At 34.0% G+C, this 20711-nt stretch overlaps 1 protein-coding gene across 1 annotated transcript in view; it reads left to right on the forward strand.

Moving 5' to 3' along the window:
* The window catches only part of Xrn1 (5'-3' exoribonuclease 1), a 115119-nt gene that overhangs the window by 70853 nt on the left and 23555 nt on the right, over positions 1-20711 (forward strand). Inside the window, exons 30-36 of the mRNA XM_076867577.1 lie at positions 5552-5621; positions 7308-7515; positions 9493-9588; positions 12552-12660; positions 16073-16134; positions 18090-18212; positions 18916-19075. Coding sequence (XP_076723692.1) covers positions 5552-5621; positions 7308-7515; positions 9493-9588; positions 12552-12660; positions 16073-16134; positions 18090-18212; positions 18916-19075 — 828 coding nt within the window. The remainder of the gene's footprint in view (positions 1-5551; positions 5622-7307; positions 7516-9492; positions 9589-12551; positions 12661-16072; positions 16135-18089; positions 18213-18915; positions 19076-20711) is intronic.

The following is a 20711-nucleotide window of genomic DNA, read 5'->3' on the forward strand; positions in this document are numbered from 1 at the left end:
GGGTAAACATATGTTTTTATAAAACTAAGAGGAAATTTTCATAACTTTTCTTTAAACTTTTTTTTTTTTTTTTTTTTTGGTACTGGGAAATGAACCCGGGGGCACTTAACCACTGAGCCACATCCCAACCCTTTTTCATATTTTATTTAGAGACAGGATCTCTCTAAGTTGCTGAGGCTGGCTTCGAACTCTTAATCCTCCTGCCTCAGCAGTCCCAAGCTAATGGGATTACAGGCACTGTACCCAGGCTTTAAACTTTTGTCTAATCTTGCTCAGAGCTTTACTTTAATTTCCATTGTAATATTTAGGATTCTATGAAGAAATAAATAAACATCGCATTGTTTACATTTGAAGATTGGGAATTAAATTTGTATATTAATCTAAATTTTATATCTATAATTAAATTATATAAAACAGACCTATCAATCTGTTGAACAATAATGTGCATATAGTTAGCATTACTGTACTGTGTACTTTAAAATGGCTAAGATGGTAAGTTTTATGTTTTTATGTTGTTTTGTTTTGGTGCTAGAGATTTAACCTAGGACACTGTGCATTCTAAGTACTTGCTCTACCACTGAGCCCTATGTTGTGTGTTTTAACCAAAAATTTAAAAAGGAGATGTGGGGGCTGGGGATGTGGCTCAAGCGGTAGCGTGCTTGCCTGGCATGCGTGCGGCCCGGGTTCGATCCTCAGCACCACATACAAACAAAGATGTTGTGTCCGCCGAAAACTAAAAAATAAATATTTAAAAAAAAATTTTTTTAAATAAAATAAATAAAAAGGAGATGTGGGGGATGGTACACACCCATAATCCCAGTGACTTAGGAGACTGAAGCAAAAGGATCACAAGTTTGAGGCCAGCCTGTGTAATTTTGTAAGACCCAATGTCAAAGTTAAAGAATAAAAAGGGCTAGGAATGTAGCTCAGGGTAGCATGCCCCTGGGTACAATATCAAATACTGAAGAGTGGGGGGTGGAGGAGAGAAATAAAGGAAGAGAGAAAAAAAAAAAAAGGAAGAAGCATCTGAGGTATCCAAAGAGATACCTGGAGTGAACAACTTTATGGAACAGATTCCAAAAATAGTCCCAACCTGAAACAGCAAATCAGGTGCCCAGGGATCAGGATGCTTTGCAGCACTGTCTCTCCATGTCCCAGGCACTCAACCACTTGGTCTCACCATCCCAAAAGGAAGAATAGGCAGCCACAGGCATATTCAGTATCAACAGTATGCCACATACTTAAATATTTTGTACTCAACCTTCACAACCACCTGACAGATGGATATTATTTCCTTACCTGAGAGATCAAACAATTTGCTTCTATTTACATCAATAAGTGGAAGAGCTATAATTTGGCTTAGTTTGCTTAATTTAATGGTCTCAAGTTCCATCCATTTTCTTGCAAATGACATAATTTCATTTTTCTTTATGGCTGAATAAAATTTCATTATGTATACATACTACATTTTCTTTATCCATTCATCCGTTGATGGACACCTAGGCTGCTCCATAGTTTGGCTAGTGTGAAATTGTGCTCCTATAAATATGGGCAGGCATGTATCACTGTAATTTTTTAGGATAAATACTAAGGAGTGGTACAGCTGGGTCATATGGTGGCAGATATTGTGTAGTCTTCTCCACAGATATAAAACTGGTTGAATGAAGAGCAACTGACTGATTGATTGATTGATTTTAAGGAATTGGCTCAGCTATGGAGACTGGCAACTCCAAAATTACAAGCTGGAAATTCCAGCAAGAGCTGATTTTGCTTGAGTCTGGAGGTAGATTTCTTCCTTTTGGGGAATCCCAAATCTTCTCTTATGACTTTCAGCTAGTCAGATGAGACCCACACAAGTTATGAAGAGTAATCTACTTTGCTCAAAGTCTGCTAACTTGAATGTTAGTCACAGCAACATCTACATGAGTGTTTAACCGAACAGCTGGACACCACAGCCTAAGTTCACAGATGAAATCAACCAACATGAATATCTTAGACAAGCAACTCCCAAAGTGCAGTACTTTTTACTATACTTGAAATAATTTTAAGTAAAATAGGGCAGTTCATTAAGTAACATTGATCAGTGATTCTTTTATATTGTATTTTCATCCTAATTATTTTTGGAAGAAAGACTATTTGAAATGAGCCCTGACACCGCACTGTGCTTACTTGTAACAAAGGAAAGCAGGACCAGAATTCAGCAAGAAATTAATTACATTGTTTTCATCTTTTTTTGTTGTTGTTGGTACCCGAGGCCTCACACATGCTAGGCAGGTACTTTAATACTAAGCTACATTATTAGCCCTTTTTGCTTTTGTTTTTATTTATTTTTGTTGTTGTTTTGGTTTTGTTTTGTTTTGTTTTGTTGTTTTTTGGGGTGCCAGGGATTGAACTCAAGGTCACTTGATCACGGAGCCACATCCCCAGCCTTTTTTTGTATTTTATTTAGAGACGGTCCCACTGAGTTGCTAAGCGCCTCTCTGTTGCTGAGGCTGGCTTTGAACTTACCATCCTCCTGTTTCAGCCTCCCCTGAGCTGCTGGGATTATAGGTGTTCCCTATCTGCCTGGCTTTTGTTTTGTTTTAAGACAGGGTCTTGCTAAATCGCCAAGGCTGGCTTTGAACTTTTGATCCTCTTGCCTTAGCTAGCTTCCTCAGAAGCTGGAATTACAGGTGTGCTTATTAAAGCCTATTTTGCAGAAATCAACAAGATGATTTTTAAAACCTGTATAGGATCCAAAGACTCTGGACTAGTCAGATCAATTTGAAAAAATGACAGAATTGAAGAATTTATACTACCTGATTGCAAAATGTATAAAGCTTGAATAGTGGAAAACAGTGTAGATTGACATAAAAACAGACCGTGTGTAGATTAGTGGAATAGAATTAGACTCCAGAAACAGACCTATATGTTTATGGTCAATTGTTTTATAGTGAAGAAATTAAATATACCTTATACCTTCTGTAGAAATTAGTTAAAATTAATCAGAGACTTATGTAAGAGGTAAAATTACACAAACTTCTAAGAAAAAATATTAATAACAGAGTTTGTTAAAGATGTCTTAAATAGCGCATAGAAAGCCTGAAATAGAAAACATTGATCATTTGGATTTCATGGAAATAAAAGATGTTTTCTCTTCAAAGACACTGCTACATACCAGATATGGTAGCACGATTCTGTAATCCCAGCAACTCAGGAGACAGAGACAGAAAGATTACAAGCTCAAGGCCTGCCAGACAACTTTGCAAAACCTTATCTCAAAATTAAATGGGCTGGGGATGTAACTAGTTGTAGAGCACTTTCCTAGCATGCACAGGACCTAGGTTCAATCCCCGGTACCAAAAAAAAAAAAAAAAGACACTATTACAGAAATGAGAAGACAAGCTACATAACAAAGAAAATATTAGCAAACTGTAAATCCAACAAAATACTTGTGTTTAGAATATGTAATTTTTACAACTGAGTACTAAACAATTCAAAATGTAAAAAAAGAATAGCTGAACAGATATTTTACCACAGAAGATATGTGGCAGAAACATGAAAAGATGCTCAAAACCATTCATCATTAAGAAATACAAATTAAATCCATAAAAAGAGTTGAGGATGGAGCTTAGTGGTAGAGTACTTGCCTATCATGCAGAAGGCCCTGGATTTAATCCCCAAACCTCAGTTAAAAAAAAAAAAAAAAATTAATTGTAATGCATTCTGCTGTCTGATATAACAAATTAAAATTTTAAATATTAAAATATTTAATGTTAAATATTAGCAGTAAAAACAAAACAAAACTGTTAGCAGTATTGTGGAGTAACTGCAACTCTCCTACATTGCCAGTGGGGATATAAAATGATACAGCCACTTTGGAAAGTAAGTTTCTAAAAAAGCTGTTAAACATGCATCTACTGTAAAACCCAGCTGTTCCACAGCTGTTCCATCCCTAGAGACTTACCCAAGGAAATGAAGACTTAAACAAAACAAGGTCTCATTCATGAATCTTTGAAGCAGCTTTGTATATAATGACCAAAAAACTGGAAATAATGTAAATGTGCATCAACAGGTGAGTGGTTAAATAAATTGTTAGATACCTGTACAATGAGATATTTCTTAAACAATAAAAAAGAAAAAACTACTAATACATACAATGAGAATGACACTCAAAATAATTATGCTGAAAGAAGCTAGACAAAAGAGGAATACATATTCTTGATTTTATTTATATAAAATTTTAGAAATACAAACTAACCTATGGTGACAGCAGACTTTTAGTGGTTTCCCAGGGAAGGAGGGTGTGGATTACAAAAGGACACAGAAAACTTTGGGAAGTGATTTTTTTTTTCCAATTTATTATTTTTTATTTGTTCTACTTATTTGTACATGATAGCAGAATGCATTTCAGTTCATTGTACACAAATGTAGCAGAAAATTTCAATTCTCTGGTTGTACACAGTGTAGAGATGCACCATTCATGCATCATACATGTACCTAGGATAATGATGTCCATCTCATTTCACCATCACTCCTGCCCTCATAATTCTTCCCCATCCTCCCCTTTGCCCAATCTAAAGTTCAGGAATTCTTATATATGATGGCTTCATAATTAATGCCTTATGTTAAAACTCATTAAATTGTATTCTTTAAATATGGGCAATTTATCCCATGTTACTTATACCTCAGTAAAGCTGTTTAAAAAAAAAAATGTAACCAAGTACAGTGGTGCCCACTGTAATCCTAGCAGTTCAGGAGGCTGAGGCTGATCATAAGTTTGAGGTCAGCCTTGGCAGGAGCCTCAAAATTTAAAAAAAAAAGAAGAAGAAGGAAGAGGACTATGTACCTAGCTCAATGGTACAGAACCCTTGCATTCAGTCCCCAATATCCAATAAATAAATAAGTGCATTCTTTACAGCTAGCAATTTCACTTCTAACCTAGAGAAGGATATGGTTAAAGGACAGATTTATACAATGTTCGTGATAGCAGTGTTTGTAATAGCATTTCTATCTGTGAGATTCATTCGTGTGTCTTTTCGTTTATTCTGTTTTCTAGACGCACAGTATTCCATCTCTGCAAATACCATGCTTTATCCGTTCCCCACAATGACAAAAGAATATATTGTCTATGATAACATGTATATAATGTTTCAAAACTTAGAAAACAATACACTACATATCATTAACATGTGTACATGTGTAGTAAAAGTATGAAGAAATGCCTTTTAGCTCAATGTTAGAACACTTGCCTAGCAGCCCAAGACCTTGGTTTTGATACCCAACACTGGGGGAGGAAAAAAAAAAAAATATATATATATATATATATATATATATATATGTATGTATGTATGTATGTATGTATATAACAATCATAACTGTCAAATTGAAGATAGTGGTTACTTAGCTGGGAATTGGGGTATAGTGGTCTTCTCAAGCACTATATTGTTATATATCATTCTTCACATCCAGAATATTTTATATGGATTTCAAAAATAGCTTCTGAGCACTCTAAAACTTATCAATGATTTTTCATTATATGATTTTAGTCTCTCTCTCTCTCCTTCAACAGCTAACAGAGAAGCTGATGTACTATTTGAAGTATTATTTGATGAAGAATTTCCTGGAGGCTTAACAATAAGGTTTGTATTTCCAAATAATGATTTTATTTTGTGACTATGTCCACGTGGCCTCGGGTTTTACATTATTTGTTTGTATGTCCACAGTTTAGTTCATAGTTTATGTAGGATACCACACTTACTACACAGTATATCATGGTGAATAAGGCAGACATGCTTTCTGCCCTCATAGTGTTTGAATTTTATTGAGAGAGATAATGAAGCAACTAATTACAGTATTAATTATTTAATTAAAATGTAATAAGAGAGTGGAAGGAAAAATAAATAGTAGTTAATTGGCAGAAGAAGGAACAGTGAAGAGTGCTCAGAAAGAAAAAAAAAGAGCATATATAACAAAGGATATTTATGGTTAAGTAACTTGAGGAGTAGAAATATCCCTTGAATTCAGTGACTTGTAATATTTCAGTAGAGTGGTGGACCTGACTAGAGTGGTTTGAGGTGTGAATAGCAAGTGGAGTGGAGACAGGAAATGAAGGTAACACTTGAGAAAACTGACTAGGAAGGAAAAGAGCAATAGAACAGGAAGGTAGCAGCTTTAATGAACTAGGTTTGAATTGTTTTTGATTTAACTTAAGTAAGACTTGAATTCATTTTGAGAGCATTCTAACTCAAAGTTTATGGGAAAGATCATGATGGTATAAAGGCACCATGGTATATTAGAAAGTCTGAGCTCTTTCACTTAAACTAACCTTGGGTAGGTTAGTTAAAAACATCTGACCATCAGTATCCTCTTTCACTAGGTTTTTATAAGGATAAAATAAAATCCTGTACAGTTTTCCTTTTGCTCTTCTAAAATCAACTAGAAGACTAAAGTGAATCTAGCTCAGTTTCCTCTTCTCTTCTCTTTTGGGTAATTAAAAATTTTAAATTATTCTTATTTAACTTCCTGGCATAAACTCACAATCTTCAATCTTTGTTCTAAATGGTTCCCTTCAAGATGCTATTATTATCATTTTAAAACTCAGATATTGGCTGGGTATGTAACTCAGTGGTAGAGTGCTAACCTAGCATGTTCTTGACCCTGCAGTTGATCCCCAGTACCACAAAAAAAGAAAAAGAAACCTGAATATGCTTGCTGCCCAAAGACCTTTCTGCCTGTACTCTTCAAATGCAGCAACAGAATCTGGATCCTTATTTGATTTTATTTTTCATAAAAATGTTTGATTACTAGTAACTTTAGCCAACTAACCTTTGAAAATAGTTTTAGTCTGTTTTTAGGTTTTTCCTCCCAGTGTCTTTTTTCCCTCTCCTAGTTAAGGGCAGTGGATTGCTTGACTGATAGAGGGCTATGTAAAAGATTAACTGCCTGCAGAATACTGATTTTCATAATATGGAATCTTTGCTAAGTGTAGTTCTCATAAAAATTGGTATTTTATAGCAACCTTTCAGTGAAAAAAGTTTCTTATAAAAGAACTATATACTTTTGCTTGGTGTGGTGGCACCTGTAATCCCAGTGACAAAAGACTGAGGCAGGAAATTCACAAATTCAAGGCCAGCCTCAGCAACCTAGCAAGACACTATCTCAAAATCTTTTTAAAAATGTAAAAATGAGCAGGCACGATGGTGCATGCCTATAATCCAGTTTATTACTTCTTATGATGGATTGTCTCCCCCCAAATTATTTGATTCTTTTCCCTAGCATATTTAGTATTGTTTCCTTTTGATCCTGATAAACCATTTTACTTTTAGGTGCTCACCTGGTAGAGGTTATCGACTACCAACAAGTGCCTTGGTGAACCTTTCTCATGGGAGTCGCTCTGAAACAGGAAATCAGAAGTTGACAGCCATTGTGAAACCACAGCCAGCTGTGAATCACTATAGCCCAAATTTATCAGTTTCCGCCTCACATTTAGGAGGCCTCAACCATTCTCCTCAGTCACTTTTTGTTCCTACTCAAGTAAGTCAGTGTTTAACTTCTCTCCATCTTCTTTACAAAATCACAAATCGTGGCAGACTTTCTAAATGGAAATTTAATTTGACTTAGTTTTCCTTTTTTATTTAAAAAGTATAGTTCAAATCACTTTCAAAGTTGTTTTAAAATAGTAGGCTAATAAAGAATGCTGTTACTCAGCTCATCCAGAGACTGTCAGGATGATCACAAGTTCAAGGCCAGCCTGGGCAATTTATTGAGACTGTCTCAAAATATAAAATTTTTAAGGGCTGGAGATGTAGCTTAGTGGTAGAAGTTTTGCTTAGGAAGCAAAAGGTCCCTGGGTTTAATCCTTATACCACCAAAAAAAAAAAAAAGAAAGAAAGAAAGAAAGAAAAGAAGGAAGAAGAAAAGAATTCATTCTGCTGCTATTAAATTAGCTTTATTAAAAATAAAATACATTAGGGCAAGGATCATAGCTCATTGGTAGAACACTTGCCTAGCACGTGTGAAGCACTGGGTTCAATCCTTAACACCATATAAAAATAAATAAAATAGAGGTATTATTTCCATCTACAATTTAAAAACATAAAAAATAAAACTAGATTAATTGAAAGAATGAACTTGAGAATATGTTTTTATGTTTACTTTTTAAATTATCATTTAAATTTTTTCTTATACTCTAAATGTACTATGCTATCTTCTATGAATGATAGAAATTGAAAAGTTCAAAGGGGAGTTACATTTGTCAAAAGCAGTTTTTAAGTTCCCACCATGTAATCCATGGGTGATTTTCTTTTCTTTTTAATAACTTTGTGTTTTTGGTTTTTGTTTTTTGTTTTTTTAAATGTGGTGCTTAGGATCAAACCCAGTGCCTCATCCATGCTAGGCAAGTGCTCCAACCATGAGTTACAACCCCAGCCCATGGATGATTTTCTTAATCTTTCTGAACACAAAAACTGAATTATCTTTTCTGAAACATTGAGCTGTATTTAATTCATGGCCCCAATTTTTAGGCTTAAACACATTTTTTTTTAAACCAAATAATACATATATATTGTAGACTAGTTGAAAAACATATAATTAGATAGTAACAAAGGAAACACAAGCAAAAATCTTTCAAGGAGCATAGGTAACTGCTATTAAATTTTGGAGTTTTTTCAGAATCTTAAACTGCATTAAATCAATTTAATTAAATTAATTATAAATTATGAATTAATAATTTATGAATTATAATCATAAATAATCAAATTATAGATTTATTTCTAATTTATAAATTAATAGATAATTTCTAAATTTACTGAGGTTATTTTATATAAAATAGAAATTTTTAAAACAAAATCTTTAGATGTTTGTATAAATGAGATTATATACTAATATGTTAGAAGGGAAAAAAGCTGTTGGTGAGATATTGAGTATAATCTTTGTTTTTTAATTGTTGATGGACCTTTATTTTATTTATTTTTATGTGGTGCTAAGGATCGAACCCAGTGCCCCACACATGCTAGGCAAGCTCTCTACCACTGTGCTACAACCCCAGCACAAATATAATCTTTTTTTAATTTTTTTTTAATTTTATTTATTCTAACTTGTTATATATGACAACAGAATACAATTTAATTCATATTACACAAATAGAGCAGTTTTTCACAGTTTACACAAATTAAATGGAAATTTAATTTGACTTAGTTTTCTTTTTTTATTTAAAAAGTGTGGTTTAAATCACATCACTGGTTGTACCCGAGTATAATCTTTCTTATGTTTTATTTTCTAAGTAAACCCGTTCAAAACATTTGCATATTTAAAAAGACTAGTTTCATTCTAGTAGAATGCTTTCATAATTACTGAGCTAAGCTCTAGAAAAAACAAAAATTCAGGGATTTCAAATAATGAAAATAAATATCCAACCTACAACTAAATAATTTTAATAAATAAATAATTTCATTTTTCGTATGAACTTTTGTCCTGTCTAATTTTCTTAAGAAATTGTTTGTGCTTCACTAGGCACCTATTAAAGATGATGATGAATTTTGCAACATTTGGCAATCCTTACAGGAATCTGGAAAAATTCAGCAGTTCCAGCCAACTATACAAGAGAAGGTTAGTATTCTTTATTTGATGAACAATTCGTTTTAAAAAGATTTTTTTTAATTTTTCTTTCAGTTTTGCAATAATTAAAAATTTCTCCTAAAATAGAAAAAAGATAATTTTGATTATGAATTTTGGTAATTATTTTTAGACATGAAATTTTAGGACCGGTGAGTGAGAGTACATTTTTCTTTTAAGTCAGTTTTGGAATTTATTTATTTATTTATTTATTTATTTTTGGTACCAGGGATTGAACTCAGGGCACTTGACCACTGAGCCACATTCTGAGCCCTATTTTGTAGTTTATTTAGAGACAGAGTCTCACTGAGTTGCTTACCACCTCACTTTTGCTGAGGTTCACTTTGAACTCATGATCCTCCTATATCAGCCTCACAAGTCGCTGGAATTACAGGCATTTGCCACCACACCCAGCAGTTTTGGATTTTTTTTAAAGCTACTTAAAAAATCAGAGTAGCTATATTTTAAATTCAACAAAGGTTTTAATGGCAATAACTTATTTTTTTCCATTTGAATGTATAATCTTACACTAGAAGTTGATTTGTTAAATATGAATGAGCAAATTTATATTCCTTTATAAAGATAAGAAGATGAAAGAGGGCTGAGGGTGTATAGCTCAGAGAGCTTACCAACATTCATAAGGCCCTAAGTTCACTCCCCAGCACAGCAACAAAAGAGCAAAGAAATGCTGCTAAAAGAATAGTCTCAAAGAAATGAAGAGGGCAAAGAGTTAATTCCTGCTAAATTTTTTGCTAGTTACTAACCTAACTTCTCAGTGTGGGTCAAAAAAAATTGTTCTGTCGATAATCCACTAGCCTGCACCATAAGCACCTCATCTGTTTCAGTGTCCTGTGGCATTATCCGTGCTAGAGAGGACAAAATTGCAAATGTGATGGTAAAACAGGCATAAAAAGTGAGGGTGGAATCAGGGGATTTTGCTCAGAGGTAGAGCATTAACTGACATCTGGAGGCCCAGGGTTCTATCTTAAACATGTGCATGTGCACACACACGAAAGCCAGGCACAGTGGCATAGCCCTTTAATCCTAGCAACTCAGGAGGCTGAAGCAGGAGGATCACAAGTTTGAAGCCAGCCTCAACAACTTAGTGAGATCCTGTCTCAAAATAAAAAGCATTGGGAATGTAACTCAATGGTGAACTCCCCCTGGGTTTAATCCCTAATACTGGAATCTTAAAAAAAAAAAAAAAAAAAAAGTGAAAACTGAGAATTGACTATAGAGTTTAGCACCTGAAGTTCATTGGGAACCTGGAAGAGCAGTTTCAGTAATATGATGAGACTAAAAAACTGGAGTGTGTTTAAGAGAGAAGGGGAGGACACCAGTGGTACACACCTGTAATCCCAGCACCTGGAGAGGCTGAGTCAAGATCATCAGTTTAAAGCCAATTTAGCAAGACTCTATCTCAAAATAAAAGAACAAAAAGGGCTGAGGATGTATCTCAGTGGTAGAGCACCCCTGGGTTCAATCCACAGTATTGAGGTGGGGTGGGGGTGGGGGTGGGGGGACGACTTTAAAGAAAAAATGGGGAAAGGGGAAGAGAAAGTGGAGGCAGCAATTAGAGACGGCAGTTCTTTGAAGAAGTTTTGTTCTAAAAGGAAATGTTAGCAAGGTGCATTTTGCGATTCATACCTATGGTCCCAGCTGCTATCAGTTACTTAAGTCAGGAGACTGTCCTAGGCCAGGAAAAAATTCATGGCAAGTCTGAGCAACACAACAAGACTTTTCTCTTAAAATGAATGAGTGAATGGATGAGTGGATGGAAATATTACCCTGAGAGCCTTGTAGTCTATATCCATCTATGCAACTACTTTGGTTTTTGGTTTTTTGGTACTGGAGATTGAATCCAGGGGTGCTATACCACTGAGCTCCATCCCCAGCCCTTTTTATTTTAAGATTTCCAGACAGGGTTTCACTAACTTACTGAGGGTCCTACTAAGTTACTGAGGCTGGCCTCAAACTTGCAAACCTTTTGCCTCAGCCTCTCAAATCATTGGGATTATAGGTGTGAGCCTCCATGCCTGGTTCTATTCAAATTTTTTTTTTAACTTGTGCTCTTCCAACCTTTCACTAGGAACTGTTCCTCTAAATTCAGCAACAGTTTTTTCCCCCTTTTTGCCTTATTGCTTGACCAATGACTTTGACTCTTACCTCTTTGCTAAGAATTGTTAATCTTACATCTTGGCTTCAAATGTATTTTAAATTGAAGATATTAGTTAATTGGCATTCCCTTTCATGTTCCTTCCCCCAGTATCTGATTTTTATTAATATTGATATTATCAAATAATAGAAAGACATTACAGTACTTAAGACAATTAGCAAGAGCCCAGTGCAGTGACACCAATTTATAATCCCAGCAATTTGGTAGGCTGAGACAGGAGGATCATAAGTTCAAGGCCAGCCTCAGCAATTTAGGGAGGCCCCAACCATAGGTCCTTGTACTACCTTGCTGCTGTCCAGAGCTATTTCTTCTCCTGCTCACTCCCTGCCCCCACCTCCCCCAGAGATAGGATTATCTCAAAGCACATCTAGAAAGGCTGCTATTTCTGTTGTAAAGAAACATTTACCTAAAGTTTAATATTTCTTTAGTTTCTGTGTTTAACTTAAAACAAAATTTGCTTTAATTCTATTAAAATATGACTTTTGAAAAAAAAAAGAAAATAGCACTTTCATGAAAGGATTGTTTTCTATTTGTCTTGCTGTCATACTGATGCCTGGAGAAATGTTTGCAGTGATGAGCATTGTGTAAATTATTTTTATTGCTGGTGGTGAATTTTGGATAGTTTTTTAAATTCTGTTTGCTTTTCTATCTTACTTTTTTCCTAAGGAACTATGTAATTTTTATTAAAATAATAAAGTAATTATTAATTAAAAGTTGAGGAAAAGTAATAGTTATAATATTAAGATTTATTTAACTTATTCTTAAGCATTTTAACTTGCAGGGTGCAGTTCTACCTCAAGAAATAAGTCAAGTAACTCAACAGCATAAATATGGCTTTAATGACAACAGTATTAAATACCAACAAAGGAAACATGACCCTCACAGAAAATGTAAGTTTTAAATTAGAAAGGTTACTTGTATATTATCTGTTTCTTTTTTTAACATCAAATTGTATACTTATTCATTTTTATGTGGTGCTGAGGATCAAACCCAGTGCCTCACACATGCTAGGCAAGTGCTCTACCACTAAACTACAACCCCAGCCTCACCTGCTTTATTTAAAAAAAAAAAAACAGCTTCGAGGTATACTTCCCATGCCATACAACAAATTCATCCTTTAAAGCACACAATCAGTGTTTTGTGTTATTTTGTTTTTTATGTTTTTCACTATCTAAATTTAAAACATTTTCATCACCCCAAAAAGAAACATCATACTCACTAATAATAATACTCTTCTAGGCCCTAACAACCTCTAATTTACTTAGTGTGGATTTACATATTCTGTATGTTTCATATAAATAAAAGCAGAAGCTGAGTGTGGTGGCACACACCTGTAATCCTAGCTACTCAGGAGGCTTAGGCAGGAGAATTGCAGATTTGAGATCAACCTCCTCAACTTAGGGAGGCCCTAAGCAACTTAGCAAAACCCTGTCTCAAAGTAAAAAATAAAATTAAAAAGGATGGGAATGGGAATGTATCTCAGTGGTTAAACATCCCTGGATTCAGACCCTAGTATCCCCCCAAAAAATAGAAAACATGACCTTTAAGGTCCTTTCATGTTCTAGCCTGTGTCTGTAAGTACTTCATTCCTTTTATGACCGAATAATATTCCACTGTGTGAATACCACTTATTTTTCCATTCATCTGTTGCCACATTTGGAGATATGATGAATAATGCTGCTATGAATATATGTGTACCTTTTTTTTTGAGAACATATATTTGTAATACTCTTGAGAGAATTACTTCTAATTCTTCTAGTACTGAGTCATATGGTAACTCTGTGCTTAACTTTCTGTGGTACTACCAAACTTTTTTCCAAAGTTGCTATACCAAAGTGGCTATACCATTTACATCTGCCTTCCATATGTAAGTGTCCAGCCTGATCACAACACTTGTTATTGTCCATTTGTTTGATGATAACCATCCTGGTAGATGTGAAGTAGGATCTCCTTGATTCTCATTTACAATTCATTAATGACTAATAATGTTGAGCAGATATTAATGTGCTTATTATTATCTTTTTTAGAGATCTGTTCAAATGCTTAGTTAATTTTTTAATTGGGTTATTTGTCTGTTTATTTATTTTGCAGTGCTGGGGACTAAACCCACAACTTCATGCTTGCTAAGCAAGTACTCTACTACTGAGCTATATCCTAGGCCCCTCAAACACATTTTTGTTGTTGTTTTGGGGTTTTTGTTGGTTGGTTGGTTGGTTGGTTGGTTGGTTTTGCCTGCCTTCCTTTCTTTCTTTTCTTTATTATTATTTTTTTCTTTTCTTTATAGTAATGAGAATCGAACACAGGGTCTCACATGTATGTGCTAACCGCTGTGCTTAAACCCCTTAGCCCTCAAGTGCTATTCTGTATCTACTGAGATGATCTGTTCTTTATTCAGCTTATATGGTGTGTTCCACTGATTATATTTCATATGTTTAACAAACTTTGCATTCTTGAGATAAATCCAACTAAGCCATAGTGTAAATCCTTTTTGTGTGCTGCAGGATTTGATTTGGTAGTTTTTTAAAGTTTTTTTTTACATGCATATTCATAAATGATGTTGTCTGTAATTTTCTTTTCTTGGGATGGTTTTGATTTTGTTATCACGGTAGTACTGAGCTCATACAATGAGTTGAGAAATGAGCCCTCCTTTTGTATTTTTTTTGGAAGAGTTTGAGAAGTATTAGTGTTACTTTAAATGTTTGATACAATTCATCTTGACATGGACTTAGTAATAATACCCTTTCTCAAAATTACATTTTAAGAAAGGACTGGGGGTGTAGCTCACTGGTAAGAGTACCCCTAGTTTCAGTCCCAGTACTGCAATCAATCAAGTAAATAAATAAGTAAATGTCTTAATTGGCTTTGTTTGCCACTGTAGAATTGAGCAACACCTCATTGCTTAGAGTAAGTGTTCCCATGGCCTGAGCAGAAGAAGTTGGTTTTATAGATGGGAAAAGGCTAAAGAAAGTAGAAACAAAGACTAAAAAGTGGACTGATCATTTTAAGATACTTTCCTTATGTAGTAGACATGGAGACAGAACAATGGAAAAGTAACTAGCTGATATCAAGGAACTTAGTTCTCATGCCTGTTGAAACTGGCCTATTGGGAAAATTTAGTTGTTCTTTCTCCTGAGTTCTCAGAAGGCAAGTTAACAACTCAACTTTGGTTTGACTTTTAGTGGAACTGATTCCATTTTGATTTTTAGTCTGACCTTTTAGGGTCTAGTGCAGGATCTTGGCCCAAAACAATGGCCTTCTATAAGTTTTATTTAACATTCCTTAATATCTGTAACCAGTAAGCCTCCCAATCTGTGCTGAGGAGTTCTCTGTATTTGGTGGGTCATGATTTCAGTACTTAGCCAAGGCATTGCCCTTCTTGTCTCTCTCACTCTCCTTTCCCTCCTGTCATCTCTTGTCCTCCCCCTTTCCCTCTCCCTGCTTCTGTCCTCCATCTCTTTTTCCTCCTTATTTCCCTTCCTTCCCTTCTTATTTTCTCTTTTCTCCCCACCTGCCTTTGCCCCTCCCCAGATTGGCTTTATAAACAGCCAGTGATAAGAAAGTGGTATAAATGTTACAGTACATCTATGTAATGCAGTATATTCAAAATTATAGAATTGTATGTATTGATTACTAATTATGCTTTTCTTGCCTCTTGTCCTCATCTCCTTCATCTTTACATACTTTTGTTTGTTAAATCATATAATCTTTCAAATTTTAATTTTCCTACCACCTCTCCACCTTTCCCTTAACAGGAATATTAAAATAGCTAATTTGTCTCTTTTTCTTCTTCTGTCTAGCTAATAGGCTAATTTTAATCTTACTAAAACACAATTCTGATCACATTACTACCTCCTCAAAACTTTTCTGATTGCTTATGCTACCAATTTTAATTGCAGATATGGCTCTAACCTGCTGCTTTTAGTTCCATTCAGCTCTGTTATACTCCTTACCTGCCAGTGGAACTGGTTTGTTTAGAGTTCCGTAACGCACTCCTTGCTTTTTGCTCTTCTTCCACTATTCCTTCTGCCTGGAATACTTAGATTCCTATGCTCCCTTTGGAAATCTACCATCCTTCAAGGTTTAATTCAGATGCCACTTTCCTTTTCCCTTATTATTGTCTGCAAATATCTCTTCTATCCTTCCCTAGATTATAAAATCCTTTAAATCAGTCTTAATTTCTCTGAATTTAAAGTAAATTCTCTGAATTATTAACAGTTCCTTGCTATGGTAAATGTTTGGTAAATTTAATTGTTGTTCAGTGAGCTCTTTCATTTACCAAAATTTCTGTTTTCTTGTCTCTAGTTAAAGAAGAGTGTAAGAGTCCTAAAACTGAGTGTAGGTCACAAAAAACATCCAATAAGCAGGTAAGCTTCCTAAAGTCAAATTTCTTTATGCAGTTGATAACCCTATGGCATCTGCCTAAATTTTGTGACTTTTTCAACCAAATCTACAAGGTGTATGGCAGGAAGATTGTTGAAATATAGGTTGATGGTCACTTGAATGGAAGGTTGAACAGTTGGAATGCAGAATTTTGAAACTAGGGAACCTGAAATCCTGATTTTTCCATGTAGTAGTTGGGTGGCCTTGAGGAGTTTTTACCTCACAAACTCAATTTCTTCATTTTAAAAATGAAGATAAAAATATTGATCATTTATAGGCTCTCTCAATATATATAGTCTATATATACATACATAGATCTATATGTATATGTGTAAAACATGTGGAAATATATATTTGTGTATGCATTGATAGTATATGGAAGGAACAACATATCAAACTTAGCAGGGTATAAATTTTGTGGAATTACATTGGTGTGGGGGAAACTGAGATCATTTATTTTATGTTATATATTCCCTGGCATTTGATAAAAAGCATGTATACATTTTATAATCAAAGAATTTGACATGTATGTATATGATATTTACACTCTGCATGCACATTATATTTTAATACATATTTTCAAAAACTTGATCTCAGCCTGAGGATGTAGGTCAGTTGTAGAATACTTCCTTAGCATATGCAAGACTTTGGGTCTGATACCCAACACCACAAAAAGCAAAAACAAAAAACTTTTATAAGCTGGTAATCTATTAAATTTATAAAAAATATCCTAGAAAGTTTGACAAGTATCATATTTTCAGTAACTAGAATCCATTAACATGTAGATACCAGTAAATAGTTTACTTTTCTGACTTTTAATGTCTTTTTATTTCAAAACTCTTTTGCTGTGATATCCTTCTATTAAAAAATACTGAAAAAAACTTTGTATGATAGTGAAGCCTATGGACTTTTGGTAAAACCATTATTATTCTCTGAATAATATTTTTTAATGCTAAAATAAAACACAAGATTTGAATGAAAATCACTATTCTAAAATACATTTAAAATCACTGCTATCATAGTTTTCTTGGTCAATTTGGATTGCTATAACAAAAATAACCATAGACTTGGTGGCTTAAAAAAAAACAAACATTTATTTTCCTCATAGTTCTGGAGGCTGGGAAGTCCAAGATGAAAGCATTGGCAGAATGATGTTTTTAATGCTTAAAAGGTTTGAAAGAAAAACCTGCAATTTTGAAATACAATTAGGATCTGGTGAGGGCTTTTTTCCTGGCTTGCAAATAATCCCTCTTCTTAAATTCTAATATGGTAGAAAGAAAGAGCTCTGTTCTCTTTGTCATCTTATAAGAAACACTAATCTCTTTATGGGGGCTCTACACTTATGACCTCATCTAAACCTAACCTCCTGAAGGCCCCACATCCTAATACTCATTGGGAATTAGAGTTTCAACATAGCAATTTGAGGAGGATGCAAACATGCCATCCATATAAGTGGTTTATGGCCTATGTTCATGATTAAAAGAAATGCTAAGTCTCATTTAGATATTAATGAAGATAAATCATTTTTTTCCCATCCAAGTTTACAGGCCCCTTTTTTCCTTATGATATGAAAAGGAAAGCAGCACATAAAATTTTGTAGCCATTCTAAATGAATATTAATAAGTAGCAAATAAAATTTATTTGCACAGAAAGTTCATTCTTACTTTTTTATAGACTTTTGGAGGGCCTACCAAATGTAATATTAAGCTATTGAAAAGAAATGAAAGTCCAGAAGTCTCAGGAAAGCAAAAGGTTATGACTGGTTATCCAAATGCTATTGATAAGGTAAAAGATACTTTATTTAGTTTCTCTTCCCAAAGTTTAACACCTGGGAAGATGATTGAGTGAAATTTTAATTACCAGTTTTGAGCATAAAACTAATAGCTTTTGCTATATCCTTCTACATTCATCGTCATCCACATATATTTGTTGTTCTTAGCTTAACTCTGGAATTGAGAACTTTTTGGCGTCATTGAATATCTCCAAAGAAAATGAAGCACAATCATCCCATCATGGAGAACCTTCAAATGAAGAGCATTTGTCACCACAATCATTTGCTATGGTTTGTATGCTATAGTTTTTTGTACTATGGTAATTTCTCTACTACTAGCCATGTATACATACCCCATGTGACTCTTCAAATACTTTTCCCTCATGTAGGTTGCTGTAGTGCATCTGTATTAGTATCCTGTGAGGAAAAACAGGCTGCCTTGGACAATTTAGCCAACTTTCTCTTTTTTCCTGTTAGAAAAAAGCTCCTGATTTTCGAACATTGCTTCTAAGTGGCTAGACTAAGATTAAGCAGAACAATAAATATTGTTTCTATACCTGGAATCTAATTTCTTTTCAGCTCTCCACTATTGCTTTGCCTTGCTCTCTATATAAATGTAGTTAGCATATTAATTTGGGGGATACATGGGGGACTGGGGATTAAACTCAGAAGTGGTATTTACCAATAAACTACATCTCCAGTCCTTTTCAATTTATATTTTGAGACAGGATCTTGCTAAGTTGCTCAGACTGGCCTTGAACTTGTGATTCTCCTGCCTTAGCCTCTAAATTTTAACAGTGGAACTCTTCAAAAGAAACATCAAGGGCTGGAGATATATCTCTATGGTAGAGGGCTTGCCTACCATGCAACAGGCTCTGGGTTTGAGCCCTAATATTGAAAAAAAAAATCAAAAAGAAAGATAAACTGTATGAACCTAATGTTAACTCTCCTCTTTCCATCCCCACCATCTCCATATGAATGATTCTCAAAAAAGAAGGGAACACGAATGCTTAAAGAAATTCTAAAAATTGATAGTTCTGACACAGTGGACCGTAAGAATGAAATGAAAAAGTTTGGTAATGAAGCCACTGTTTCCTCTAATAAAAGAGATGAATATGGACTGTCCTCACAACATAAACAAAATAAGAAATTAGGTAAGTAAACTGAGTACTACTACTAATAATCAATATCATTCCCAGAAAGTCAGTTCATTTATTTCTTTTAATCATTTGTTTTTTTAAAAGATAAAACTAGTTTTCTTAAGAGTATAATTTTTACTTGTGTCATTTATCTAAAAATGTAATTGTGTAACCAAAACTATACAATCCCTAAGTCTTCTTATGATGACTTAAATTGTACTATTACAGTTTCTCATTCTATAGATGCCTAAACCTTGAAAGGTTTTCACATTCTGGCTTTTTTCCTCAATAATTTAAAAGTGTCTATGTAATTTAAATACATTATTTAACTTTTCTAAAACTCCTTTTTCCTTTTTATAAATGATAACATATTGCAAATAACTTGTGTAATAATTACATAACATATATAAGGCAATAAAGACTTGACACATTACAGGTGCCAATAATTGGTATTAGAATTATGTTAAAATAATTTGACCAGTATAAAAATAGGAAAAAAAATGTTAAATGAATTTAAAATTATTAATGGAGGTAGACTATGAAGAGTAGGTGATTATCTTAAAATCTCGGAAACCTGTAGCATAATGTGTGGTATATAGCTGCATTTCAATAAATAGTCATCGTTGTCCCTACTCTCTGTGTCCCTTAAACATGAGTATTTTATCTATGTAATTATCTTCCAAAGGCTACCAGGAAGAATGACTTACACAAAAGCTTCCCAGAAAAATAAAAAATATTTTTGAATAATCAATTCTGGATTTATTTTTTTTAAATTTATTTTTCAGTTTTAGGTGGACACAATATCTTTGTTTTATTTTTATGTGGTGCTAAGGATTGAATCCAGTGCCTCAGGTGTGCTAGGAAGTGCTCCACCACTTGAGCCACAACCCCAGCCTTAATTCTGGATTTATTAAAGATCAAAATCTAAAACAAAAGCAAAGCCTAACTCTGTGTTTACTCCAGTGAATATTGCTATAACTGATTAAAATTTTCAAAAGCTACTAGAAAACTAGTAATTATCAAATGATGATATGCTCCTGAAATACAGCAAAATAAAATTTTAAAATAAAATTGAGTAAAAATAGTCCCAATGTCCAAAACAAGTAAATTTTACTAATTTCAATATAGTGAATTGGACCCAAGAATCTAATAGTTCAGAATCCAGTCAGTGTTACAGAAGTAACTGGCTCTGTGACTTTGGAGAAGCCCTTTAATATCTTTTTATTTTCTGTAGTAGAAAACTGGATTAATTCTTTACCAAGGTATTAGTGAAGAATGTGAATGTTCAAAATGTTTTAGTCATCTATATAAAAACATAATTAAAAGATTTAATTTCAAAAACCTTGTAAGAAAAATCATTTTGAAGCAACAAAAACATTCTTCCAGTCAGGTGCAGTGATATACTCCTATAATCCTAGCAACTCTGGAGACTGAGACAGAAAAAACAGTCTTGGCAATTTATTGAGACTCTGTCTCAAAAGATAAAAAGGACAAGGGTATAGCCCCTGAGTTCAATCCCTGTACCACACAAAAAAAATTTAAATTCTTGTTCTATGTATCTCGGAATGTATGGTAAATTACAAGAATTAGATGGAAGGCAAAGCCTTAAAACTTAAGCATTAATTGTAGATCTGCTCAAGAAAGTCATTTG

This window comes from Callospermophilus lateralis, chromosome 10 (assembly GCF_048772815.1).
Source record: "Callospermophilus lateralis isolate mCalLat2 chromosome 10, mCalLat2.hap1, whole genome shotgun sequence".
Taxonomy (NCBI): domain Eukaryota; kingdom Metazoa; phylum Chordata; class Mammalia; order Rodentia; family Sciuridae; genus Callospermophilus; species Callospermophilus lateralis.